General features: G+C 45.5%; 1 protein-coding gene across 1 annotated transcript; it reads right to left on the bottom strand.

Annotated features, from left to right (window-relative positions):
* Window positions 1–3,509: 3,509 nt before the first annotated feature.
* LOC135391618 (2',3'-cyclic-nucleotide 3'-phosphodiesterase-like) lies at window positions 3,510–21,619 on the bottom strand. Its single transcript, XM_064621937.1, has 6 exons — window positions 21,038–21,619; window positions 20,169–20,325; window positions 17,723–17,891; window positions 8,013–8,122; window positions 7,140–7,672; window positions 3,510–3,851 (listed from the first exon to the last, which is right to left on the bottom strand). The coding sequence occupies exons 1-6, from the start codon at window positions 21,328–21,330 to the stop codon at window positions 3,770–3,772; spliced, it is 1,344 nt and encodes a 447-aa protein (XP_064478007.1). The 5' UTR covers window positions 21,331–21,619; the 3' UTR covers window positions 3,510–3,769.
* Between the last annotated feature and the right edge of the window lie 567 nt (window positions 21,620–22,186).

The raw sequence follows: 22,186 nt of genomic DNA, 5'->3' as shown, positions 1-22,186 counted from the left end.
TGCCAAGTCATTCCTTTGTTGCAAGCCAGATTTTGTTTTGGTCTTTTGCTGTTCTCACTCGAATATTTGTTCGTCACCTATATAGCTGTCTTTCCCTCTTCCTTTTTATCTTAGATCGAGACAACAAGAATTTAACAAAATTCCTGTCTACACTGGTCTTGGCAATCCAAATGTACAAGTGTGCAACACTGCATCAGGGCAGAATAGTCCAACAGCTACTGAAGCCCTTCGCGCTAATTTTTGTGTCATATAACAGCGGTGGTTTCACGTCGTGCGAGTCAGAGAGAGGTTTGAGATTTGATTCGTATCCCGTGCAGGCATTCGCTAATAGGAGCAAAAATATGTTACGAGGTGATCACACCGGTGTGGATGGTGTTGACTTTGTGTGGGATGATACCGGTTATGTAATAACTACATACAAAACAAGTTTTTGGTTCCAGTGGCAGGTATATCACGTATGTGAAAGACAAAAGTCAATCCTGTCATGCGGTCAGATGAAATGAGATGAAAGTTTGAAACTCACACATTTAAAAACACCCATGTCATACATATATTCATACATTCACATATATTCCTCGCATTCCATATATTCATACATTCGATACAACTTGTGTTTAGCGCGCGTAGAATATCATAACTGGGCATTAAGAAGTAAGGTCAAACTGCTAGCACAGAAACCATTCTATAAATAAGTGAGACATCGTTATACTTATGAGAAAAAAAAGCTGTTACAACATTGAACATCGACCTTAGCTCTCGGTATATTTTGTTTGACACAGAGAACCGCAGTGACAAAAATGACAAAGGCCGACTGGAATCCCCATACTGGAACATATGCACGTTCTGTAGTTTTCTTCCCTGCTACGCACGCTTGTGCTGGGAAGTAGACAAGTTCAAAAGTTCTCCACGAAGTCATTTTCACTAATTTTGAAGCAATTTGGAAAACTCAAATGTTCAGAAACGAAGCCTTCCAAGCACGTTTTCGGGCACGATGACCACAGCGCAAGCACCGGCTCAAGCAGCGCATCCCCACTAAGGGAAGTTCACTGCCGCACTGTGGCGACACTGTTCGATCTCGAGGCGATTAAATATACCATTACAGGATACTATAGGGTGTCTTTTTTTTTTCGATACAGACTTTTCATAAAAAAACTCAGGGCTATAGACATCCTGTTTTCACTTCTATCATCTCTAGACCGGCGGACGTTCTTGGCCATCTGTTGCTCAACTGTTGAATGACTAATTACCTAAAAATTGTTAATTAAGTTTAATTATAAAAGCTACTAAGTTGCCCCAATGAGAACATCTGGTCCCTTCGGTCACATGATACCGTAGCCGTTTTCAGAACAAAAATCCGTTCGATAGCGTCCGCAAAAAATTTGTGAAGGAACACCATTTTTTTCTTTATTTTGTTCATTGCGCATCTCCAGAGATGCGTCTTCCCTTCACTCCCCATGTGAGGAGGGTGAAAGTAAAGTGCCGCCTCGTGCATTGAAGATGAGCTTTAACTTGCTGAAACAAAACAAAAGCAAATGCATCGGGTGACACTATCGGAACTGCCCTTATCTTAGGTTGCATTTTCTGTTTTCTTTTAATCGTTTTCCAGGACGCAAGAGGCGATAGTGTGCTCTTTCACCCTCTCATATTGGGGGCGAAGAAAAGACGCGTCGTGCAATGAGTAAAACAAAGGCAAAAATGGTGTTCCTTCACGAATTTTTTGCGGACGATCTATTGAACGGATTTTTGTTCTGAAAACGGCTACGGTATCAGGTGACCGAAGGGAACAGATGGGTCATGACTCATTGGGACAACTTCGTAGCTTTTATAATTGAAAACGATTTTTAGGTAATTAGATCATTCGATGGTTGAGCAACGCATGGTCAAGAATGTCTGCCTGCCCAGAGAAGATAGAAGTGAAAACAGGATGTCTTTGTTTTATGAAAAATTGTGTAAAAAAAGACACCATGTATATACACAGCTACTAGAGGCACAAATGGTTGCAGTCATCAGTTCGTGTTGCAATTAAACACCTTATAGATATGCAAAATCACTCAAGTTTTACGAGAGCAGATTTTCGTGATGCTACTTCTATCCAACTCCTAAAATATATATACAGGGTGTTTATTTTTATTCGTTACAGAATTTTTATTAAAAATCTACCAAAGCAAAATACATGCAGTTGAGCTGTACAGCCAGGCTGACATCCCCTCGAAGAAAGTATGCAACTGCAAGATGACTATTTAGCTAAAATTATAATTAACTCTTTAATTAGGGGATTTTGGGCAAAAGCGGAGGATCAGAATGAGAGACCATCCTAGTTGAAAGTCATTCCACGTTTAAAAAATTCTGAAATACGCACCTGCGTTAGATATCCATGCCCGAATTTTAATACGCAAATGAGCTGAAACTGAAAAAGCGTGCCTGAGAAGCGCATCACCTTCGCCGACGGAGGCTTATCTGCACGGGAAAGCGGTTTATCTGGTCCGCAAGTCGCCACCTACTCCAATCATCTCCATCGCTCCAAATCAGGTGGTTCTCTGACGTGAAATGAGGGCTGTACTCCGTGCGTTCCAGGTCGCCGCGGTTTCGACTCATTTGCATATCAAAATTCGGGGGTAGATATCTTAACACAGGTGCGTGTTTCAGGATTTCTTTAAACGTGGAATGGCTTTCAACTAGGATGGTCTCTCATTCTGATCTCTCACTTTTGCCCGAAATCCCCTAAATAAAGAGTTAATGAATTTTAGGTAATGTAGGGAACAGACTATCTCAAATGTTATCTAACCTGGAAGCGATCACTGTTATCGTGTCTTCTGTACCACCGCTGCATCGCTCTCAGATTGCGATGACATAATCATATATGTCTTCTCGGAATGTGGTGTGGGTGGTGCGCACACGTGGTTGTGATGTCATGTATGAGCAGTACTTTTGGTATAAAAGCGAAGCTGCGCATGCAGCACAGGAGAGAGGCTTCCCTGGGCCTATCTGGCTTGGCACGCAGACAGCTGCTCCGGGCGTTGGTTTGGTCAGAGAACGGTGGGCTGGGTTTGGTCCGGTATGGGAATAAACTGTTGTCCGTTTGCTTATTCTTTGGTTGCTTGTGTACTTCTTCAACGGCAGAATGGACAGGGGGACCCGCGAGTGGGATAAATATTCCCACAGTAATTAGTCATCTTGTAGTTGCACACTTTCTTCGAGGGGATGTCAGCCTGGCCGTACAACTTAACTGCAAAAACGGCATCTATTTTGCTCTGCTAGTTTTTTAATAAATATTCTGTAACGAATAAAAATAAACACCCTGTATATTATTGCAGGCGTCCTATGTCAAGCAACACGCACTCTTTAGCCCAAGATACCACAAGATGCAACAATATTTTCTGCCTGTTGCATTTTGAAGGCTGTTGTATTGTTGATATTTTATTTTATGTACCATGCTGTTGGACGACAAAAAAGGTAATAATAAAAACAGATAAAAACATTCTGACATATGCTCCGAGGAGGGGAATGGCTCAGTTGGATTTGGACTTGTGAATTTACTACAGAACATACATACTGTGAGGTGAAGCCAGCACACAGAGAAAGTTTGTTTCTGGGTTTCTTGCATGGGTGAGTTTTACCCCATACGGCAATGATGCAAACTAGGAGATGGGAGGTTTTGCTAGTATGACCACTAAAACACAAAGCTCTAAGCATTGATTCTTCCAGCATGCCCATATATAATCTATGCACATAACTCTATTAGTCATGCGCAGTGTGTGCAGCATCGACGTTAGAGGGGCTTATGCCTATATTTACAGACTGGTCCATTCAGGCATCCCTTTCGTGAGTTGAAGTATTTGCAAAGAGGAGTCCTGAAAAAGAGAACTGCAGTCACTGAACTTCACAGGATACTAGACAATGTGTAACGCCCTGCAAGTGCATCAGAGTATTTTGACCTGCACATTACTCATCATGGAACACAAACATTAGTGGCAAATGAAATGGAGGTAGTTGACTAGGTCAAAGTGCGCTAGCACCAGTGCTAGCACCTTGGACCCTCACCTTCCTGTGTGAGTAGTATAGCACTTTTAAAATTGATATATTGATATCAATATTATCAGTGTTTTATTATAAGCTGTCCTCCAGCCTGGCCCGTCCATTATAAATAGAGCCTGAAGTTTTAGAGTTTAACCCATTTCCTCCCCAAATTTTTATACCAAATTGGAGGTTGCCCCTTTAGCGTGAAACCTGATTTTTACCCGGAAAATTGCCCCCAATGAAACGTCTGTAGGAATGCACACTAGCTTGTTTTGCAGCAAGCATAATTACATTACCGTTTGTAACAAACCAGTACAGTTTGTTTGAGTAATAGAGCTCGATTTTGCCCCCGAATTTAGCATACTGGAAGTTTGTCCACCTGAATTCGCATGAATTTAGAGCACATGTTGATTTCCTAGATTTTTATACCCGAATTGGGAGAGAAATATTTCCCGAAAACTTCAGGCTATAATTATAGAGCAGTGGGCTATGAAATTCGACTGCGGTTAACTAACTGTGGTGTAGCACAGGCCGGAGCCCGATCCAGGCCCTGTCAAGGACTACAGTGAAATACCCAAGAATGGTCCAGTCCAGTCAAAAGAATGCCTTACCCGGCCAACAAACCAGCCTGACCCCCATGCAATGCTCAGCTTTTCCTCTTTTTTTTTTTTTTTGGTAAAACCCTCAGTGCAGGGAAAGATGAGGACGGGACACACAGTGTGTTCTGTCCTCGTCTTTCCTTGCACTGAGGGTTTTATCACGTTTAATCAGAGTTCGAGGTAACTCGTTACTGTAACTAAGTTCCTTTTTTTGGTAACTTGTAACTTAACTCAGTACTTTTGCGCCGTGGTAACTTTCAGAGGAACTCGTTCCTTTTTCAGGTAACATTGCCAAAGTAACTTAGGTTAAGTTCCAAGTTACTTTTAACTCGCTTTTCACTCACGTCCACATATTTTCTAGCTTTCTCTCCGGTTCCTTCATGGCAGTTTCCCCCATAAAACGTGATATTCAATCAATGACACTATTTTATTCAGGAAGTAAGAACCGCTGCCATTGAAATGAAGCTGAACCATTGTGTGCCCACGGGGGGTAAGGTGCAAAGCGTTCGAATAGACCTCTACCAGAGAAATGTCATCATGACATTGGTAGACACACTGAAACCGAAACAAATCGGAAGGAGGGCTGGGTTCCACGAACGGGCACTTGTTCGCTGTCTCCCATTGAAAGCAATTGAAAGAAAAGTAGGACCGAGAGTCACGTCCCTTTAAGGGACCATGTCGTAACCCCCTCAAGACCGTGGCTTTCGGGTGCGACCTTGTTCACCTCTAGCTTCGAGCCTAGTTCAATTCTACCAAATTTCGGCGCTGTCGAACACTATGACGTCATTTGTTTACAAACAGGGAGAGGTCTATTGTTGGACGATCTAAGCATGTTGCACTCCTCCGCGGGCAACTCAAGGTCTAACTCAATTGCTCACGCATGCTGCACCTGCGTAATGCTATTTTGTGTCAGGAGTAACTTGGAAGTAACTCGTTCTTTTTTTAAAGTAACTCAGTAACTGCGAGTTACATTTCATGCTGAAGAACTTCGTTGTTAACTTAGTTACATTTTGCTCACGGTAACTTAACTTGTAATGAGTTCTTTTTGACGGGTAACTTCTCAATCTATGCATTTAATTATAACATACGTCGCGGGACTGCCAAAAATCTGCACTATAGGCGGTACCACACTATAACCAAATATCACTTTTTTAGGCCAATACATCCCCGAGATTGAGTACCAATCTTTCTGTTACACCATCTTTTGAACCAGACTGCACAGCGCAGAGATTCCTTGCAGAGAAAACAATTAACATTCTCAGGGAGCCTGAAAAAATGCTGTGATTTTAGTCTGGCATAGTTTCCCGACCATGTCCTGCACTACAGCGTCCTCAACGACAGCGCAGAAACTGAATGCCTCATCGCTCAGTTCATTCTGGGTATAGAAGTCCCACGGTTTGTGCACACATTCTATCGCCTCTTTGCTGGACATCTCCACTGCCACAAAGTCCCGATCAGTATCAGAGTCTTTTTCTAGCACACACGCCTCACGGTCCTGGACAGCTTTCACTATCGCTTCATCGGTGGCTGTTCGCTCGCAGATGCAGACATTGGTGTCCGCTTAAGAAACAAAGTCGTTCTCTACAACATTGTGCCACAAGTCTTGCGCACTGACTGTGTCACAGATGGCGTCACTAAGACGGGTGACGTGATGTAAAGAGAAGTCGGAAGCTTTTCTGGGCGGCCAACCTCCTCACACGACACCCTAGCCCGCCTCGTCACGAAGAGATAAAAGAGGCATGTGAGAAGAAGTGATGGGTGATTCACGCTTGGGAATTCGCTGACAAATGTGCTCGGTCTTTTATCTACTTCAATGAGAATGTAGGTGACTGCACTATAACCTGCATCCCGTGTCGGGATCGACCATTATAAGCGGTATTCCTATACATTATGTTCTATGGGAAGAATATTGGGGGTCTGAAAATGCCACATTATAAGCGGTCCCACCCTGTAAGCGGGTATGTTATAAGTAGAGCCTTAAGTTTTAGGGTTTAACCTTATTCTTCCACGAGTTTACACCCCGAATTGAAGGTTGCCTCTTTAGGGTGAAACCGGATTTTTACACTCACGTTGCCCTCACTGAGACGTCTGTAGGAATGCACACTAACTTGTTTGGCAGCAAATGCAGTTACATCACCATTTGCAGCGAACCAGTTCAGTTAGTTGGAGTAACTGAGCCCAATTTCTCCGCGAAATTAGGGTTATGAAAGTTTTTCCACCTGAATTTGCATGAATTTAGGGCAAGTGTTTATCTAACAGTCTTTTACTCCCCACATTCAGAAAAAAAAAAAACAGTTCCCGAAAACTTCAGGCTCTAGTTATAAGTGGTCTCTGCTTTTCTCCATAGTTCTGAGCCGCAACTGCACTGTCCCACAAGACTTCATTGTCTCGAAACGTTTGGAAATCCTGAATGTGGCAGCAGTGGTAGGCAGTATGGCAGCCTTCATGAAATCTTTGTGTTTGTACTTTCAGTGTGTGCAGCAAAAACTTAAGCTACAAGAGGAACAACAAAACTGTGCTTACGCAACGCTGTAGCTCTGGTAGAACCCGGTGAACACAGAGTCCAGTTGAACAGTCCTGCTGTCCACGATCAGAAACTCATTTTCCACTTTGTAGATGTCTATTTGGTCGAGAGACAGCTGTTCCCCACGTGGAACTCCTTCGCTCATCCTCTCCCTCGAAAACCTCTTCAACGAGTTGCAAAGCTCCTTGTCATAAATGAAATCACGCCCTTGATGCTTCTCTGTGCGGCCCAGAACAATAAAGCTGACCGTGTCTGCGCTTGGGACTTGGTCCAATTTTTCCAATTTTGATGGTTCCTCTCGGTCCGTAGTTGCACAAACAATGTCTTCAATGTTAACGGAACATTTCGTTGCCTCCCAGTCGTCCACCTGGATACCAGCAGCAGTCTTGACTGAGCACTCCTCCTTGTCGTCTGGGTTGTCAATCATTGACTGCTGGTCTTCGTTTAGATTAACCGCAGCAAGAACAATGTTGTCCACTACTGCATATCCGAATATGGCCAATGTATGCTTTGAGCCGTAGCTGTCTTTCACCTAACAAAAAGAAAAGAACCCAATGGACTGACATCGTCCCTCGAAAATCTACTTCTGCACAGGCTAGACACGTGATCATGTTTGTACAATAATTAACGCCGATGTCAATATAAAATTAAATAAATAAAATGTAATAAAATTATTTACAACTAATGAGCAAAGGCATTTCATGGTGACAATCTTGATCCTATGCAGGCCGAAGAATAGAGAAAGCAAGAAGTAAGAAATCGACAAGTAATGTAGTAAAGCGCAGGAAAAATCTCAAAGTACTTTTGCATAGAAGGCGACCAAGAAACTTCCTCGTACGTTGATAAAAATTCAGTGTGCTCAGTGAACAAACCTTGTCGCTGTCACAGTAGACCTGGTCTTCGGGTTCCTTTCCAAATGAGCACAGCCGTCCGAGACAGAAGACGAGGGCCTCGGCGTGACAAATTTTTGGAATGTTCCACCCTGTAACGTGAGTTCCACACGTTTCAAAAAGAGCAAGCAAAGTGTACATCATGCATACAGATCAGCTGAACTGTTACACCTTTTATGTTGAGACCTCAAGATGTCTCACTCATTAAAGTGAGAATTGCCTCCGGAAACGTGTACAGAGAACCCTCGTAAGCATGACACCTGATAACCTGACATACTGGCTTCATGACTGTTTTTCTTGGAAACCATTTTGCCGCTACCTCTAGCAGAGGGTGACACATGTTAAAGAAGGGACGACTCCTCACATTGTTCACCTTGGGATTACACTCGCAGCACTTTTCCGACCGCCAAAGCGCTGAAGTGCTTAAAAAGGTGATGGCTAGGGGACGAGGTCACGCTGTGCTGATGCTGTTACGCACGTAAGAATGGCCGGGATGAAGCGAGCTGAAGGACTGAGTTGACAGCCAGAATGAAGAAACGGCTCGGCATTTGTGTTAAAGGGAGCCCGACCTCCCACCAAGATGGTGCTAATTATTCATTTAGAAAACTCGATTACTGACGATTGCTCCAAGCAGACATTGATAATGGACTTTGTCAGAAAATAAATCGTAATAATTACGTAGGCCTTTGTTCTGCGTCAGCAGAGGGTGCGTTCCTTGTTAAGTCTGAAAATTCGCTTTAGGTACTAAAATCTGCGGGAACGGTGATGGTCATGTTAACGAGGGTTCACTGTATATGAAACATGTACTACAATGGTTGAACTTGTTAGACAGTCTCGTTCACAAATTTAATCTCCCCAAAAGTGCATAGATATTATATAAACGAGGTTTATAGGTCAGCATTGCCTCTACAGCAGGGGGAGCCCAGGCCACAAAAACATCACAGTAACATGCTTTTGTACGCCAATCATAACGCAGTCACCTAACAGTGCAGTCCTGCAGTCAAGTGGCTTAGCAGATTCTTTCTGAGCTTGTCTGCTCCGCACCTTCCAAACGACCGCCGCCCAGACATCTCGCCTTTATGAAGCAATGACTGTATGATGTTTTATCGTTTTTCCAAAGGGGGAATTCTGCCATGCCAGGTGAAAAAACAAAGTGGAATACCACTTGAACAGCAAAGTGGGTCAAAGTGGAACCACTTGGTCAGCAAAGTGGTTTTAAATAGAACCATTAATTTGCCGAGTGTGTCCACTTGGAAGTCAGAGAGGATCTGGTCAGAGCTGTTGTGGGCTATGTTAAGTAGTAAAAGTTCTCTGCTGTAAAATACGTGTCTAGGACTGGCTATAAGCTGTCAACTGAAGCGGACACACTTGCAAATGGGTTCCAAAGTGGAACAGCGTGCAAGTGATTTTCCATGTGGAAACACTTGCAAGTTTTTTTTTTTAAGTGAACTATTTCTAAGTAGTTTCTCAAACGGGTATTTATTTCATAAACAACTTGCAAGTGGTTCCACTTGGAGATATTTTTCGCTTGGGATACCCTCAACACCCAGCCCCTGCTCTTGTGTCCCTTCAAAGGAGCACTCAAGGAGCAGTATATTCAGAGCTGAATGGCTCTCAGGTCAGGTTCCCCAGCATCACAGCGACATCAATCTCAGTCACAGCCTCTCAGAAAGAGTTTAAAGGTTCCTAGGTTGTGTCAGGAACAAGTGATTTGATGTTTGCGAATGAACCGTTCAAACTGAACGACTCACTTGCTTTAACTGAATGAACTCGTTCACCAACAATGAAAATACTCCTTCACCGGTTCAGTTCATCTCGAAATTAGAGCGTCACTGCTTTCCGAGATTTCTCACCTCTCTTCTGCAGCGAGAGGAAGGAAGCGCCGATGAGAGCTGCACTCTACTTTCAGCTATCTAAAGCAGTAAAAGTACATGGTTGCCTCCTTCTCCCTAAGCCGTGCCGCGTAGAGCAACTGTGTCCGCTGGTGCTAGGGACCGTATGTTTTACCTGAGATTATCCTTACATGTCATTTTGGTGGTGTACTACTAAATGTGCTTGCGTTGCCACATTTTTCAACCGTGACTGCCAGGTTAAGGGGGCTCTTATCTATCGCGTTCTTCTCCTGTGCCTCAAGCACCAAGTGTTCGTTTGTTATGTATGACCTGGAAAGATTTGCGAGGCTGTCCGCAAAGGTTACGCTGCCTCTGTCAGTCCAAAGAATCAATGAAGTGTCCAAAATCCACTGCGCTGGCACAATTCTTAACCTCTCCCTGTTGCTTTAGCCATGTTCTAGCATTTACTGTACTTCCAATACTTGAAACCACCTAGCTGACACTAAATTATTGCTCCATTCAGTGGCGAAAGCGATAACTTTGCGTTCGAACTTCGAAAGCAGCAGTGACGACGCCATGACTGTCAGTCCCCATTTGCATTGCTTTGTTTGTATCGCACTGACTGGCGCCGACAACCACAACAGGTGGTATCTGTTGCGCCGTGCAAATGGCCCGATCGTGTCGCCCGTTCCCACCTCTCCCCTGACGTCGTTGTGGCGCGGATATTCGAATGTAAGACGTCCCCCGACTTCGGAACACGGGATTTTGAAAAAAAAAAAAAAAAAGGTCGTCTTCGATTCGAGAAAATTCGGTACATCACTTATGTATATGGCGTCGTCTCATCTTTGTCCAGCAATTTCTGCTGGTGGCATCACTCGCTTGAATTTGTGTTCAGTCTTAACTTGTGACAGGAAGGATTTCATTTGGACTTTCCGCAGCAGAAAGGACTAAGACAGAAGGATAGACGTCAGGTGAAGTGTTCCGACTTATCCTGACCCGCGTGGATGATTTCAAATTTGCTGTCTGCTACTCTCATTAAAGGGGCACTAAAATGCTAAAAACAACTTGCTCCCAAATAAAGGTCGGTGTTTTAACTAGTACAATTCAAATAAAATTAGTTCACACAACGCTACCGTTTAGGATAAAAACACAATGACAACGGCGCCTCTTTGCCGGCAACAAATGGTATCCCCAGGAGGCAAAGATTGGTGGCATCCTCTGAGACAGCAGGAGAAGCGTGCACATGCCTATCGTGCGTATATGGATTTGAAACGGGTCTGATCGTAGTGTTCCATATACAGTAAACCCCCGATAACTCGAAGTCGTAAAAACCGGAAAAAATTTCGAGATAAGCGGGGTTTCGAGTTAAGCAAACAGCGAAAATTACGTTGCCACGATGTTACCACAAACAATGCGCTATGTTATGAAACGTAAAAAAAAAAAAGCGTTCCTACAGTAATAGGGCTCGTAAACAATTCCGAAGCCATTTATTTTTTAACATCATCTGAGACTGAATAACTCCGTAATAGCAATCTGCTTGGTATTTGCGTCTGTGAACAAGAAAGCATATTCAAGCACTTCAGTGCAACGCATGAGACGCTCCTCCCGGCACGTCACTACCGCGGCCACTCTCGACGATTTCTGTATCACTCAGTTCACCGCTACTGGAACATCGCCGTCGTAAAGCGCATAGTCCTTCCTTCCTTCCTTCCTTATTATGGGTTTAGAGTGGTCAGCCAGACGGTCCTCGATGTTCAAGTCCTAAGTCACTCTCCCCAAAACATGCGAGGCGAATCACGTCGTTGCACAATTCATCACAGCCACTGAAGTGGTCTGCTGGCTCCGGTACGGCGGTGGAAGACCAGAAACCCGGATGAATGAAACAGTTCATGCTACTGGCTTGATGAACTTGCTACCAGGCCTTTGATAAGTGCCACCTTCCGCTCCAAAGTCAGGGACTTTCATGCGCGTTGTTCAGCCATCATGGCGCGATGGCGCCGCGAAGAACGAAACGAGAGATGCTCGGACGAATGCAAAGGAGGAGGAGGAGGAGTGACGTTGGGTGGAAAGGGGAGTGCTGTCTACCTGCCACAGCAAGCGGCGCGTGAGGCGTGAGTCACTAGGACTGAAGGCTTTGACCTTGACCTAGCCTGGGGGACCGAAGAATGCACGTTATCAGCCGTAGGTACGCTGACCTACCGGTGATGGGATTTCGAGATATCCGTACTCTGGCAAAAAAAAGCTTCGACTTAAAAGGGCCCAAATATATAGGAAGCATTGGGACATGGATCGGGACGCAAAAAATATTCGAGATAACCGATATTTCGAGATAAGCGAGTTCGAGTTAACGAGGGTTTACTGTATAGGAGGCATTACGCGCACTGCTGCATTTTTCAATACCAATTCACTGAATTGTAGCCCACAACAGTTCTCGCGAACGACACTGACAGCATTTATCTTCAGGTCCTTCGGACAGCGACTCCCGTCCGCTGCGCAACACGCACTATGTTTTTCACTGACCTGCTCCATGGCATGGCATGCACACGCACGCGCAGCGTGTACTAAGGACACCGATGCACCAGCTGAAAAAACGTTCACTGCTTAGCGCGGAATCAAGAAAGAGTCCAGTATAATTTTGATCGTAGCTTCGTAACAGAGTCAAAGTTTTGAATAACAAGCACGAAATTAACATAGTGTGTAACTTAATTTGAAGTGAACTTGTTTTTGCATTTTAGTGCACTTTAATTGTTATTAAATTTGCGGTACCAGCTTTAGCTTTCTCTTGTTTATTAAGAGTGTACCGTGTTGTGCGACCGTAGAAGCAGAACATGCTGGGGATGCGTGGCTCCAACCAAGCCTCTGACGACTCAAACACCATGTGTATCAGTCACGTGGCGCTATGACGTCACGAAGAGTGGAATGAATGAACGACTTTTTTAAACAGTTCACTGAGGTTAACTGAGCCGAATGAACGAGTTCATGAAATTGAACCGCTTTGCCCATCACTAGTCTCTCAGGCATGCTATAGGCTGCTGCTGGTAATTTGGTAAAAAACATAACGATCTGCCTCACAGTGAGGGGCGAACTCCTACGTTCTCTTGAAATGTCCCATTTTATTCTAAGGTATCCACGGCGATCTTGCCAGAATCAAAAGTTGCGATTCTGCCTCATCGCCGAGGTTTATTCCGAGGTATCTGCGGCGATATCTTCGGAATCGAACTTCGTGATTTTGCTTGATAATCGCGATTTAATCCAAGATGAGAGAACTGATGTTCTGAGGCTGGAACAACATAGAAGGGACAATCACATACAAGGCCTCAAGTTGCATAAGAAACTATCATTGTTAATCCAAGATGTCCACGGCGATCTCCTTGGAATTGAACGTCGCGATTCTCCCATGTCAAATCATCTTCCATTCCATCAAGTGTTGACGAAAAAGTCCTCAATGTTTGTCGCCTTCATCATTCATCACTCTGGCACCAGGCACTACTTCTCGTTGCCTGCGCCATACGAGTGGCTGCGCGATACACTGTCTGGCTGGCGTTGTGCAAGACGGTCCGGCCGTGCTACTAATGTCGGGGTGCGTTTAATGTGCTGGGAACAAAAAATACCAGTATTTCGGCACTCAAGTTGGGGTGCGTCCAATATGCGAGCAAATACGGTAATTTTATTACAGTAAAACCCCGTTAAACCGTACCTGGCGGGGACGCAGCAAAACTACAGTTTAAGCGGCACTACGGCATATCCGAAAATACGAGATAACCACATACCTTCGTAATGAGAGAGGGAATCACACACAGAACGATGTTTGTTGGAAGAAAACACGTCAAATATCGCTTTAATTCACAGAATTGCAGAAATCGGTAATCTTCGACTGTCGGTGCACCGATCTCGCGGCGAGAATCGCGGCCTCAAAGTCTTTCAAACCGGGAGCCAGCTGCTCCATTAGTCCTTTTTTTTCTGCAAACAAGCGCATCACGTCTAACGCTCGAGCAGTATCCGCAACCGTGGGGCACGGCACATCTTCGGTTTCCTCCTCCGTGTCATCGTCGTCAGCCTGGGGGTCTTCCGGAGGCACGGTTGGAGCCACAGCAGCTATGATGTCTGCGTCGGACCACCCGGGAGATGTTGCAACATCGTTGTCTACATCGCGAAACGCCCCGAAGGAGACACTCTCAGCAGAGCCCTGGCGTTCCAATATCTCGGAAAGGAGGTCGTCACAGGATGAGTCTTCAACTTCCACCGTGTTAGCAGCAGCACTGTTGTTGTCCGCACACACAAACTTGGCGTGTCTGAAACAGTTCTGCACTGTCGTTGACTCCACCTGAGCCCAGGAGAACGCAAGGAGATGGATGGCACCCAACAGGTCAATTGAATACGTCTTGCCGTTCTCCATTGCTAGGAGCATCCTACGCAGCAGGTTCTTTCTGTACAGCTGCTTTACGACCCGTATAACCCCTTGGTCAAGGGGCTGCGACAACGATGTCATGTTGGGGGCAAGAAAGACTAACTTGATCGCGGTGAGGTTGGCCACATCGACGTGCGAAGATGCATTGTCCAGCACGACAACCACTCTTCTGTTCTTTGCGGCAAAACGACGGTCCAGGAGACGGACGTACTCCTCGAACAGAACAGCAGTCATCCAGGCCTTCCCGTTGTTGCGGTAGAGAACGTTGGACGGCAGTCTTCCTCCCTTGAAGCATCGCGGCTTCGCCGCTTTTCCGATAACCAGTAGCGGGAGTTTTTCATTCCCAGTCATGTTGACGGCAAACGCGACGGAAATCCTATCTTTCGAGTGCTTCCCACCAGAACAAGTCTCACCACTGAAGGCTAGGGTCCTGTTAGGCAGCAACTTGAAGAATAATGACGACTCGTCCATGTTAAAAATGTCCTCAGGATCGTAGTCTTGCAGGATTTGGCGAAGCTGTCCGTTTTCCCACGCTTCTGCGCCGTCTTTGTTGGCCTCCGCGCTTTCGCCGGACACCACTTTAGAAACAATGTTGTAGCGCGCCTTGAACCTTGCAAGCCATCCGTTGCTGCACACAAAGTCATCATGTCGCAGTTGTAACGCGAAAGTCCGCGCTTTTTCGACGAGAAGCGGGCCACTGACAGGCAGGTTCTCACTCCTTGCTTTCTTCAGCCACAACACCAATGCCTCTTCGACATCTGCATAGGAAGATCCACGTAAACGGCACCTCTTCAGGTTGGCTGCTGCGTCGGAGTTCCACAGTTTCTCCCTGGAGTTCCAGATCGTGCAGACAGTGGTCAGGGGCAATCCTTTCTCACGAGCTAGTGCTGCCTTCTTGACTCCTCGTTCAATCGCTTGAATAAGCTCGAGCTTCTCCTTCACTGTCAGAACTCGGTGCTTTACCGATTGCTTGGGCATGGCGTAGCTTGCGGGTATTCGACGATCACCGATGGTCGCAGAAAACAGTAAACGTGAAGGGCGTTCCAGAGCTGAGACTACAAAGACTGCTATGACACGCGCGATGCGATAGCGATAACTTTCAGTTTTCACTCTCTCCTCTTTTTGGGGAAAGCGCGTCATACAGGGGAAGGGCGTCCACGTGTGCGTCGTAGTCATGAGTCACGTCCCAAGTTGACCTCTTGGAATTTCCTTTTCTCCTTTGTTTTGCGTGAGCGCTGTTGTCCGCTCGCGGAGCGAGGTCACAGAAAGGACGAGTTCACGCGTCACGGAATGTGGAAGAGCTACGGATTATCCGATATGTACGGAAAAAACGACTGCGGTTTAAGCGGGCGTAGAATACATTGAGCTGAATGGCAACCTGCTCCGGGATTCAACACAACTACTGTTAAACCGGAACTACGGCTTAAGCGAGTACGGTTTAACGGGGTTTTACTGTACAGTTACAGGGCAAGAGTATAGCTGGCCTAGAGAGGCTTCAATGGTGATTTCGAATGGACACATTTTCCTGCCCTTCACAAGAGCAATAAGTTTAGATGATGCAGCACTGGGCAGTTCCCTCCATGGTGCCTTTTCTGATTCCGCTACAAAAGCTCAAGCCAGAAGTGTTCCTTGTGCACAGCGCCTCTGGTGGCGACAATGCCTAATGAATTCAGATAATGTCTGCCCCAGGGTGGCTCTTGCGTGGAACTTGAACAAGGCAGGCACCCTCTCACTTACGGATCGAAATACATCGCCCGAATCCGCCACAAGTATTGCCCTGGAACGTCACCACACCGTTGCTGTACTACTTTAAACAGAGGTTCACATGCAAATAAACATCTCTTGCATTTGTTTATCGAGCATGTCATGATGTGAAGTGTTGCAACCTATTTCAATTTTCTCCTACAACTGATTAAGAGGTTTGATGGTGAAAGAGTCTGTTCAACAAAGCTAAGTGCTAAATCGAAACACACTGTACCAACTGACATGCAGGAAGACATTTAAAAGAAGATTTCACTCAGTTTTGTTTGGTTGTAGGTACGGCAGAACAGACCTACTTGAAACTCCTGAGGCCATTTACTGACTTATCAAAATATCTTCTTGTGACAGAGTCCACCTTAATATATATAACTAAGCCACAGGTTTTCCGCAATTCCGTGAAATCTCGCGGAATTCTTCGTTTGCCACGGAATTTCGCGGAAATCCGAAGGACGCGATTGACGTGATGCGGACGGTTACTACGACGGGCAGCGTCTCGGGAGAAGTATTACATGCTCACGCAAATACCATCAGATAAAAGCACGTGCTGCACACGCGCGCAACTGCTCCAAGGTACGCGTAACCTTTATACATATTTACTAGCATATTTTGCGCCATAGCATAATTTGCGCATAGTTTAGCACTCCTAGTTTAGCACTAAAAATTACAAGAAAACAAAAAATCGCATAATTTGCGCACCCACATTTTCGCGCGCGGATATCTGGCATGCGCGCCTCAGCGACTGTAGTGCGCAATTGCTTTTCGCAACACCGTCAGTGCTACTGAAGTTATTGCGATGCTTTTGTTCGATTTGCGCACACTTTCGGGTGATGGTCCACTGACGCGATGGACGGTACTGTCACTCGAACCACAAAACGCGGAAATAAACGCTGGACAAACATGCTATGACAAACCTTACAGCCCAACACGACAAAGTTGGCAAACATAGCGTGCTATCGGTTGTCAAATGCGACTAGCAGCGTCTTCCAGCAGCGGCGACGTATTTCACCGGTATATGAGCGGTAGTGAGTCGGCATTTTGCCTCCCGACCGTCGGCGGTTGTGCGGTATTTGGGTACTTCTTTCATGCTTGTGCAATGCAGTGATAACTTCAATATCGAGTCTACCAATAGCCTATATGACCAGCATACTAAAATTTTGAAATTTTGCGTAGTTTGATTATCGTAACGAACGTTCCCGCGCAGTTTGTGCACCCCCAAGTTCTCCAACATTTTTGGAGAAAAAGTGCACAAAATATGCGATCAAGTATTTGTCAATTATAAATTATAAACTCTATAGATTCTGAAAGACCTTTCAGCATGTATAAAATGATTGTAGGTGACAGATGGCAGTCGCTGTCAGAGAATAGAATACGAGATATGTATCATGTAATGCTGAGCCACAACAGTGCTTTGAATCTGTAAGTTTATAAAATAATTTTTGTTCCCACATTATCCGATAAAAAGTGTTTCTCGCTTCAAGCAGCCGTTGATTCATTGCCGCGGAAAATCCCGCAATTTACAAGTCCGTGCCATGGAATTTTGAATTTGCCGCAGCAGGAAACCAGGGGCCTTATAACTTCAGAGCTTCAATGAGTTAGAGGCAAAATATTCAGCTTTCTAAATGTGCATTGGTCACAGGATGTTGGTGCAACAAAATACAGGTAGACGCCCTGTATTTCTTGCGACCACCTACCTTTCTTGGCAGCAACACTTGAGATCTCAGCGTAGCGCATCTGCAGATGAAACCCATCCGATGGTCTCAGAAACCATCCCGTGTACAGTGGGTAGACTTCTTCCCACTGCTTTACCCTGTTTTTCAGGTAGGCTTTCCCCAGTCGCTTTGTGTTTGACAGCCTCAACAGCTGCAACAAAAGACATGTACATGTTACATGGCCATAAGCCAAAAGACCTTAGTATGTACAGGATAAACGTGTGATGATAGCTGACCAGGACAGCTATCTAGACCAACACCATCTAGATACAGAAAGCCTGCTTACTCGTCGATGTGACGTAACAACTAAGAGTCGGCCAATCGGGATTGTGTTTTCGACGGCCGTAGCCAATCACGAACGTACTTTCAGAGGTCGTAGCCATGGAGACGAACCACCGTCGTCTGCGAGTAGTAATTGAACGTCCCCGCGTACTAAATGGGAAAACTTGAAAATAAAGCGCAAAAGCGTCCCATATCTTGCTTAAGCCTGATTTTCTGGAAAGCGTGTTGCACTTTTTGTCTGCAGATTCAAGTCTACAGGTTCTAAGTTAGGTGCAATCATTTGCGTGTTCTTGAATTTGTAGCGCGGCGAATCGCAGAAGCAGACGAATTTTGACTTTGTATGTTCACATAGCGGAGGAGGGAGAGGAGGCAATAAGCAGGCCTTCTGTATCTAGGTGCCGTGGTCTCCAGACCCTGGGTTGTTGGGGAAGGGTGGGGGGGCTGTTGAAGTGCAAAGTGGGGAAGGGAAAAGAGGGAAATCCCGTCTCTAATCTGACGTCTGGTTCTGCCACTGGACAAGGCTAGACTAGCGGCAAGATGGGTCCACATTTGGGCCCTGAAACTGACATAGGAAACACTGATGTGTTGGCAATGTTTCTGTCGTATGGCTCGTACTTGCATACATCAAAGTTGTTCTGAAGGGGGGGGGGGGGGCGTGAGAAGTGCAGCCACCCAGGGCTTTGGGGGCAGCTTCCCCAAAGCAGGCACTGGACAGCAGGTGCTCCGGGAGCTCGTAAGGTTGGGCAATAGAGCAAGCGTTGAAATAATTTTCACTGCAGAATTTAGAATATTTCTATTGCGCATATAACTTTTCTTTTTTGCCAGCTTTTTTATCCAATTTTTCTGTAGAGCATTGGGGATTTGTCTACCAGTTTTGTCCTCCCACAGCTTCGCTTGACATGACTAACTACTGTCTAGCAATACCCCATTACACAGACAGCTCCTGTCATCCAGGTAAATCAACAAGATGCAGATAAGTATGCTCTTCTTTAATGTGACTGTTGATGACCAAACCAAATTAAAGGCTGCCATAGAAGCGTTCCATAGAACTCTTATCTCTACACAGAATGAAACAGAATGAAATGCTTGACAGGAATACAAAAGGAACAGGATACATTCATTGTGTTGTTTGTAATTTAATCACAAAGGACACCACAAATGTTTTCCCTCTTCTTCTCTCAAACTCAAGAGACACAACATGGCAGTGCAGATAGAGTGTTCAATCATAGCAGGAAATTATTTGCAGAGACCAATGGGAGGCCGTCCTGTGCTTACATCACAAATGATGCAACAGGTGAATCCTTTTCCTTTTGTAGCACTCTCAATGTAACCACACTTTTATTTCTGATGGGAGAAACACTTTAGCGTCATGATGAAAAATATTTCAGAAAAATTTGCAGCCCATTACTTAGAACTGAAATGCTGCCACTAGCTTTTCTCCATTAAGTCACTGTGTGCCCTAGTGTTAGGTATGTGAAGCACAGCAGCCAAATGACTCGAGGCAAAAGTTGTTGGTCATGTTTCACAGAAATCTTACGGAGAGAGGCTAGAAGGAAAGGTGGGGAGGAGGATCGGAGGAGAGCAAAAAACTGGAACAGGGCTCTTCCCTCTCTCAACGTATGCACTCGGAGGCAGCAATATTGAATCAGCCGAGAAAACGTCACGTACTTCTAGCCTGTGAAAGGAGGCACAATTCCGAAAACTGTTGGCAACGCTTCCTCTGCTGCTTCTGTTGGCTACGGATTTCGTCACTGTCCGTCCCTATCCAGGCTTGTAGCCAAAGATGGTCGAGGCAGCGGCGGAGACCGCGCCCCCATGTGGCATCCGTGTCGTGTCTGTTTCTTTGAAATCTTAGGGTTTCATGGATTAGGGCTGTGTGTTACTGCCCCAAAAACCTTTTTTTGCATTATGTTTGGTGTATGCTTACCGGATTCTTTTTTTGCATGCGCCACGGCAACGGTAGCTGATTCAATATGGCGCTACCCTCGCCCGTACGTCCCAGTTTCGGAGGTTTTGTTCTAGCATACTCCTTAAGATTTCTATGTGTTTCACAAACCCAATGTCATCAGCATATGTCGTTGATTGTCACTATCAGCGGTTCAGATATAAATTTGGCCAGAGCTTATAAAGAGCTTGATCTCTTCACCTCCGGGCTTGTTGAAACCTTGCTGTTGGTCTCTGCCAGAATAACGGTGTATCCGAAGCGAAGTGCGAGACGAATGTAGCGGGACACTTCTGAGACAGGCACATTGCTGTTGCGGTTTATGATGACAGGAACATTGTCTTGCATAAACTTTTCGATTCTGTGAACAAACACGTCATATTGAAAGACTAGCATGTGGCAGTCACAATGGAGGAAGCATTTAACGTAGTGTACGTCAATAATCATGCTTCGTGCAGTTCTAGCGCTCAGGAACTGCGTCATCTCCAAATCAAACATTCCTTTTGGCTGGCGTCACCATTTGAAAGTCGGCTTCGCGTCATTATCGAAATGGTGAGGCAAGGCAAGTTGCCACAGCTGCACTAAACTAACCTAAAACTAAGCCAACCAGTCTTTGATGTCTTAGGTTAGGTGCAGCCAGGGGCGGTTTCTTTGTCGGAGCACGTAGTGGGGAGAGAGGGATATATAAACTGGCAATTTGGGGGGGAGGGGGGGATCGCCCAACCGTTCTCCCCTCCCCCATTGAAACGGTTTTGGGAGGCAAGGCAATTAAGCTGCTGCAGTTGCGCTAACCTAAAACCTAAACTAACCTAACACATCATAAACTGGTTCGTTTAGTTTTAGGTTAGTTTAGTACGGCTGTGGCAACTCGCCTTGCTTTCCCAAATCCGTTTCCATAATGAGCCAACTTTCAAATGGTGACGGCTACCAAAAAGCGCAACTTTCTCATTAAATTTATGACCTTCACAAATTCGTGAGACGTAGGACACCGGACTATATGCATGGTTTGGCTCCTACAATAGCGTTTGTAGGCATCGGCAATATGCTTGCTTGGCATATCACTGGCAACTCACTTGGCATAGCAGATTGTATGCGACTCTCCCACTGCTTTCTTCGTTCTTGGTTCGGCCACTGGTCCGAGAAATACTTTGTCCGCCCAATACATTTTGCTGCCGTTATACAGTTCCTTGAGAAAGTCACCAAGAACCTTCTTTCTGGTACCCGGTAAGCCCCGTATGACGAAAAAGATACGTCCGTGCGTTTTCAGGAACCGCACACTCTCACCGTCCGTCGTAAATGGGAAGTTGAATACAGCACCCGGGTCGTCAATGTCATCTGTAGGATCTGCTTTGTCATCAAACTCCATTATTTACTTCAGGAGGAGGTAGCAATCGAGTTTGTTACTGTTTACTTCTTCTCAATGGCCTGTCAACCGGCAGCCGCTGCAGTTCCCAAAGTTTCGGAATATGATAAGAACCAGTCACCAGTGTTGCCAAATCTCACTCACAGGAACTCGCTAGCTACGATCTACGATTACACCTCTTGCATCACCCCTCTGTTTTGCACCAAACGTCTTCGCCACCGCCATCACATTTCCCTGTGAATTCCAAAACTTCAACTTCAACCGAACTGCAAAACTGAGACCGATCACTTGTCGGTCACGGGCACTGATCTCGATTGTAAAAGGCTGGATCGCGGATAGGGAGCGCGAGCGTGAAGAAACCGGCCGCCATCTTACGGTGCCCAAAACAGCCGCCGCAGCGATCATGGCAACTTCTTGCAATTACGGTCGTACCAACCGTACTGGCAAGGTTACAGGGCCTAAACTTATACAGGTGAGTCACTCTTCATCAAGGAATAAATAGGCGTCCATTCTGTACATTTATTTGACCATTATGAAGTGTTTTTTTGCCCAAAACGAGCACTGGATGCAGGTTGCTTGATCGCTCTTCCGACGTTCAATCGAGCACACTTGCATTTTACCCGGCGGCAAATACAGTTTGAATGCATAATATGCTTGAAAGAACATGTTACACTACACAGGTGGTAAGCGCATTCTTTTCACTTGCACTGGACTGCACTACCTTGGACTCCACGCAAGACGGGCTTTCGGGAGCTGCACTTTCCAGCTGAAAGGAACTTTATTAGTAATGCCTTTCTTTTCAACAGGAAAGTGCAGCACGCAAATAACCCAGTTCAGATCTGGTGCAGGCGGTGCAAGC

Source organism: Ornithodoros turicata, chromosome 4 (genome assembly GCF_037126465.1).
Source record: "Ornithodoros turicata isolate Travis chromosome 4, ASM3712646v1, whole genome shotgun sequence".
Lineage (NCBI taxonomy): Eukaryota > Metazoa > Arthropoda > Arachnida > Ixodida > Argasidae > Ornithodoros > Ornithodoros turicata.
The sequence above is the reverse complement of the archived record's forward strand: the minus strand, read 5'-3'. Positions and strand labels throughout refer to the sequence as shown.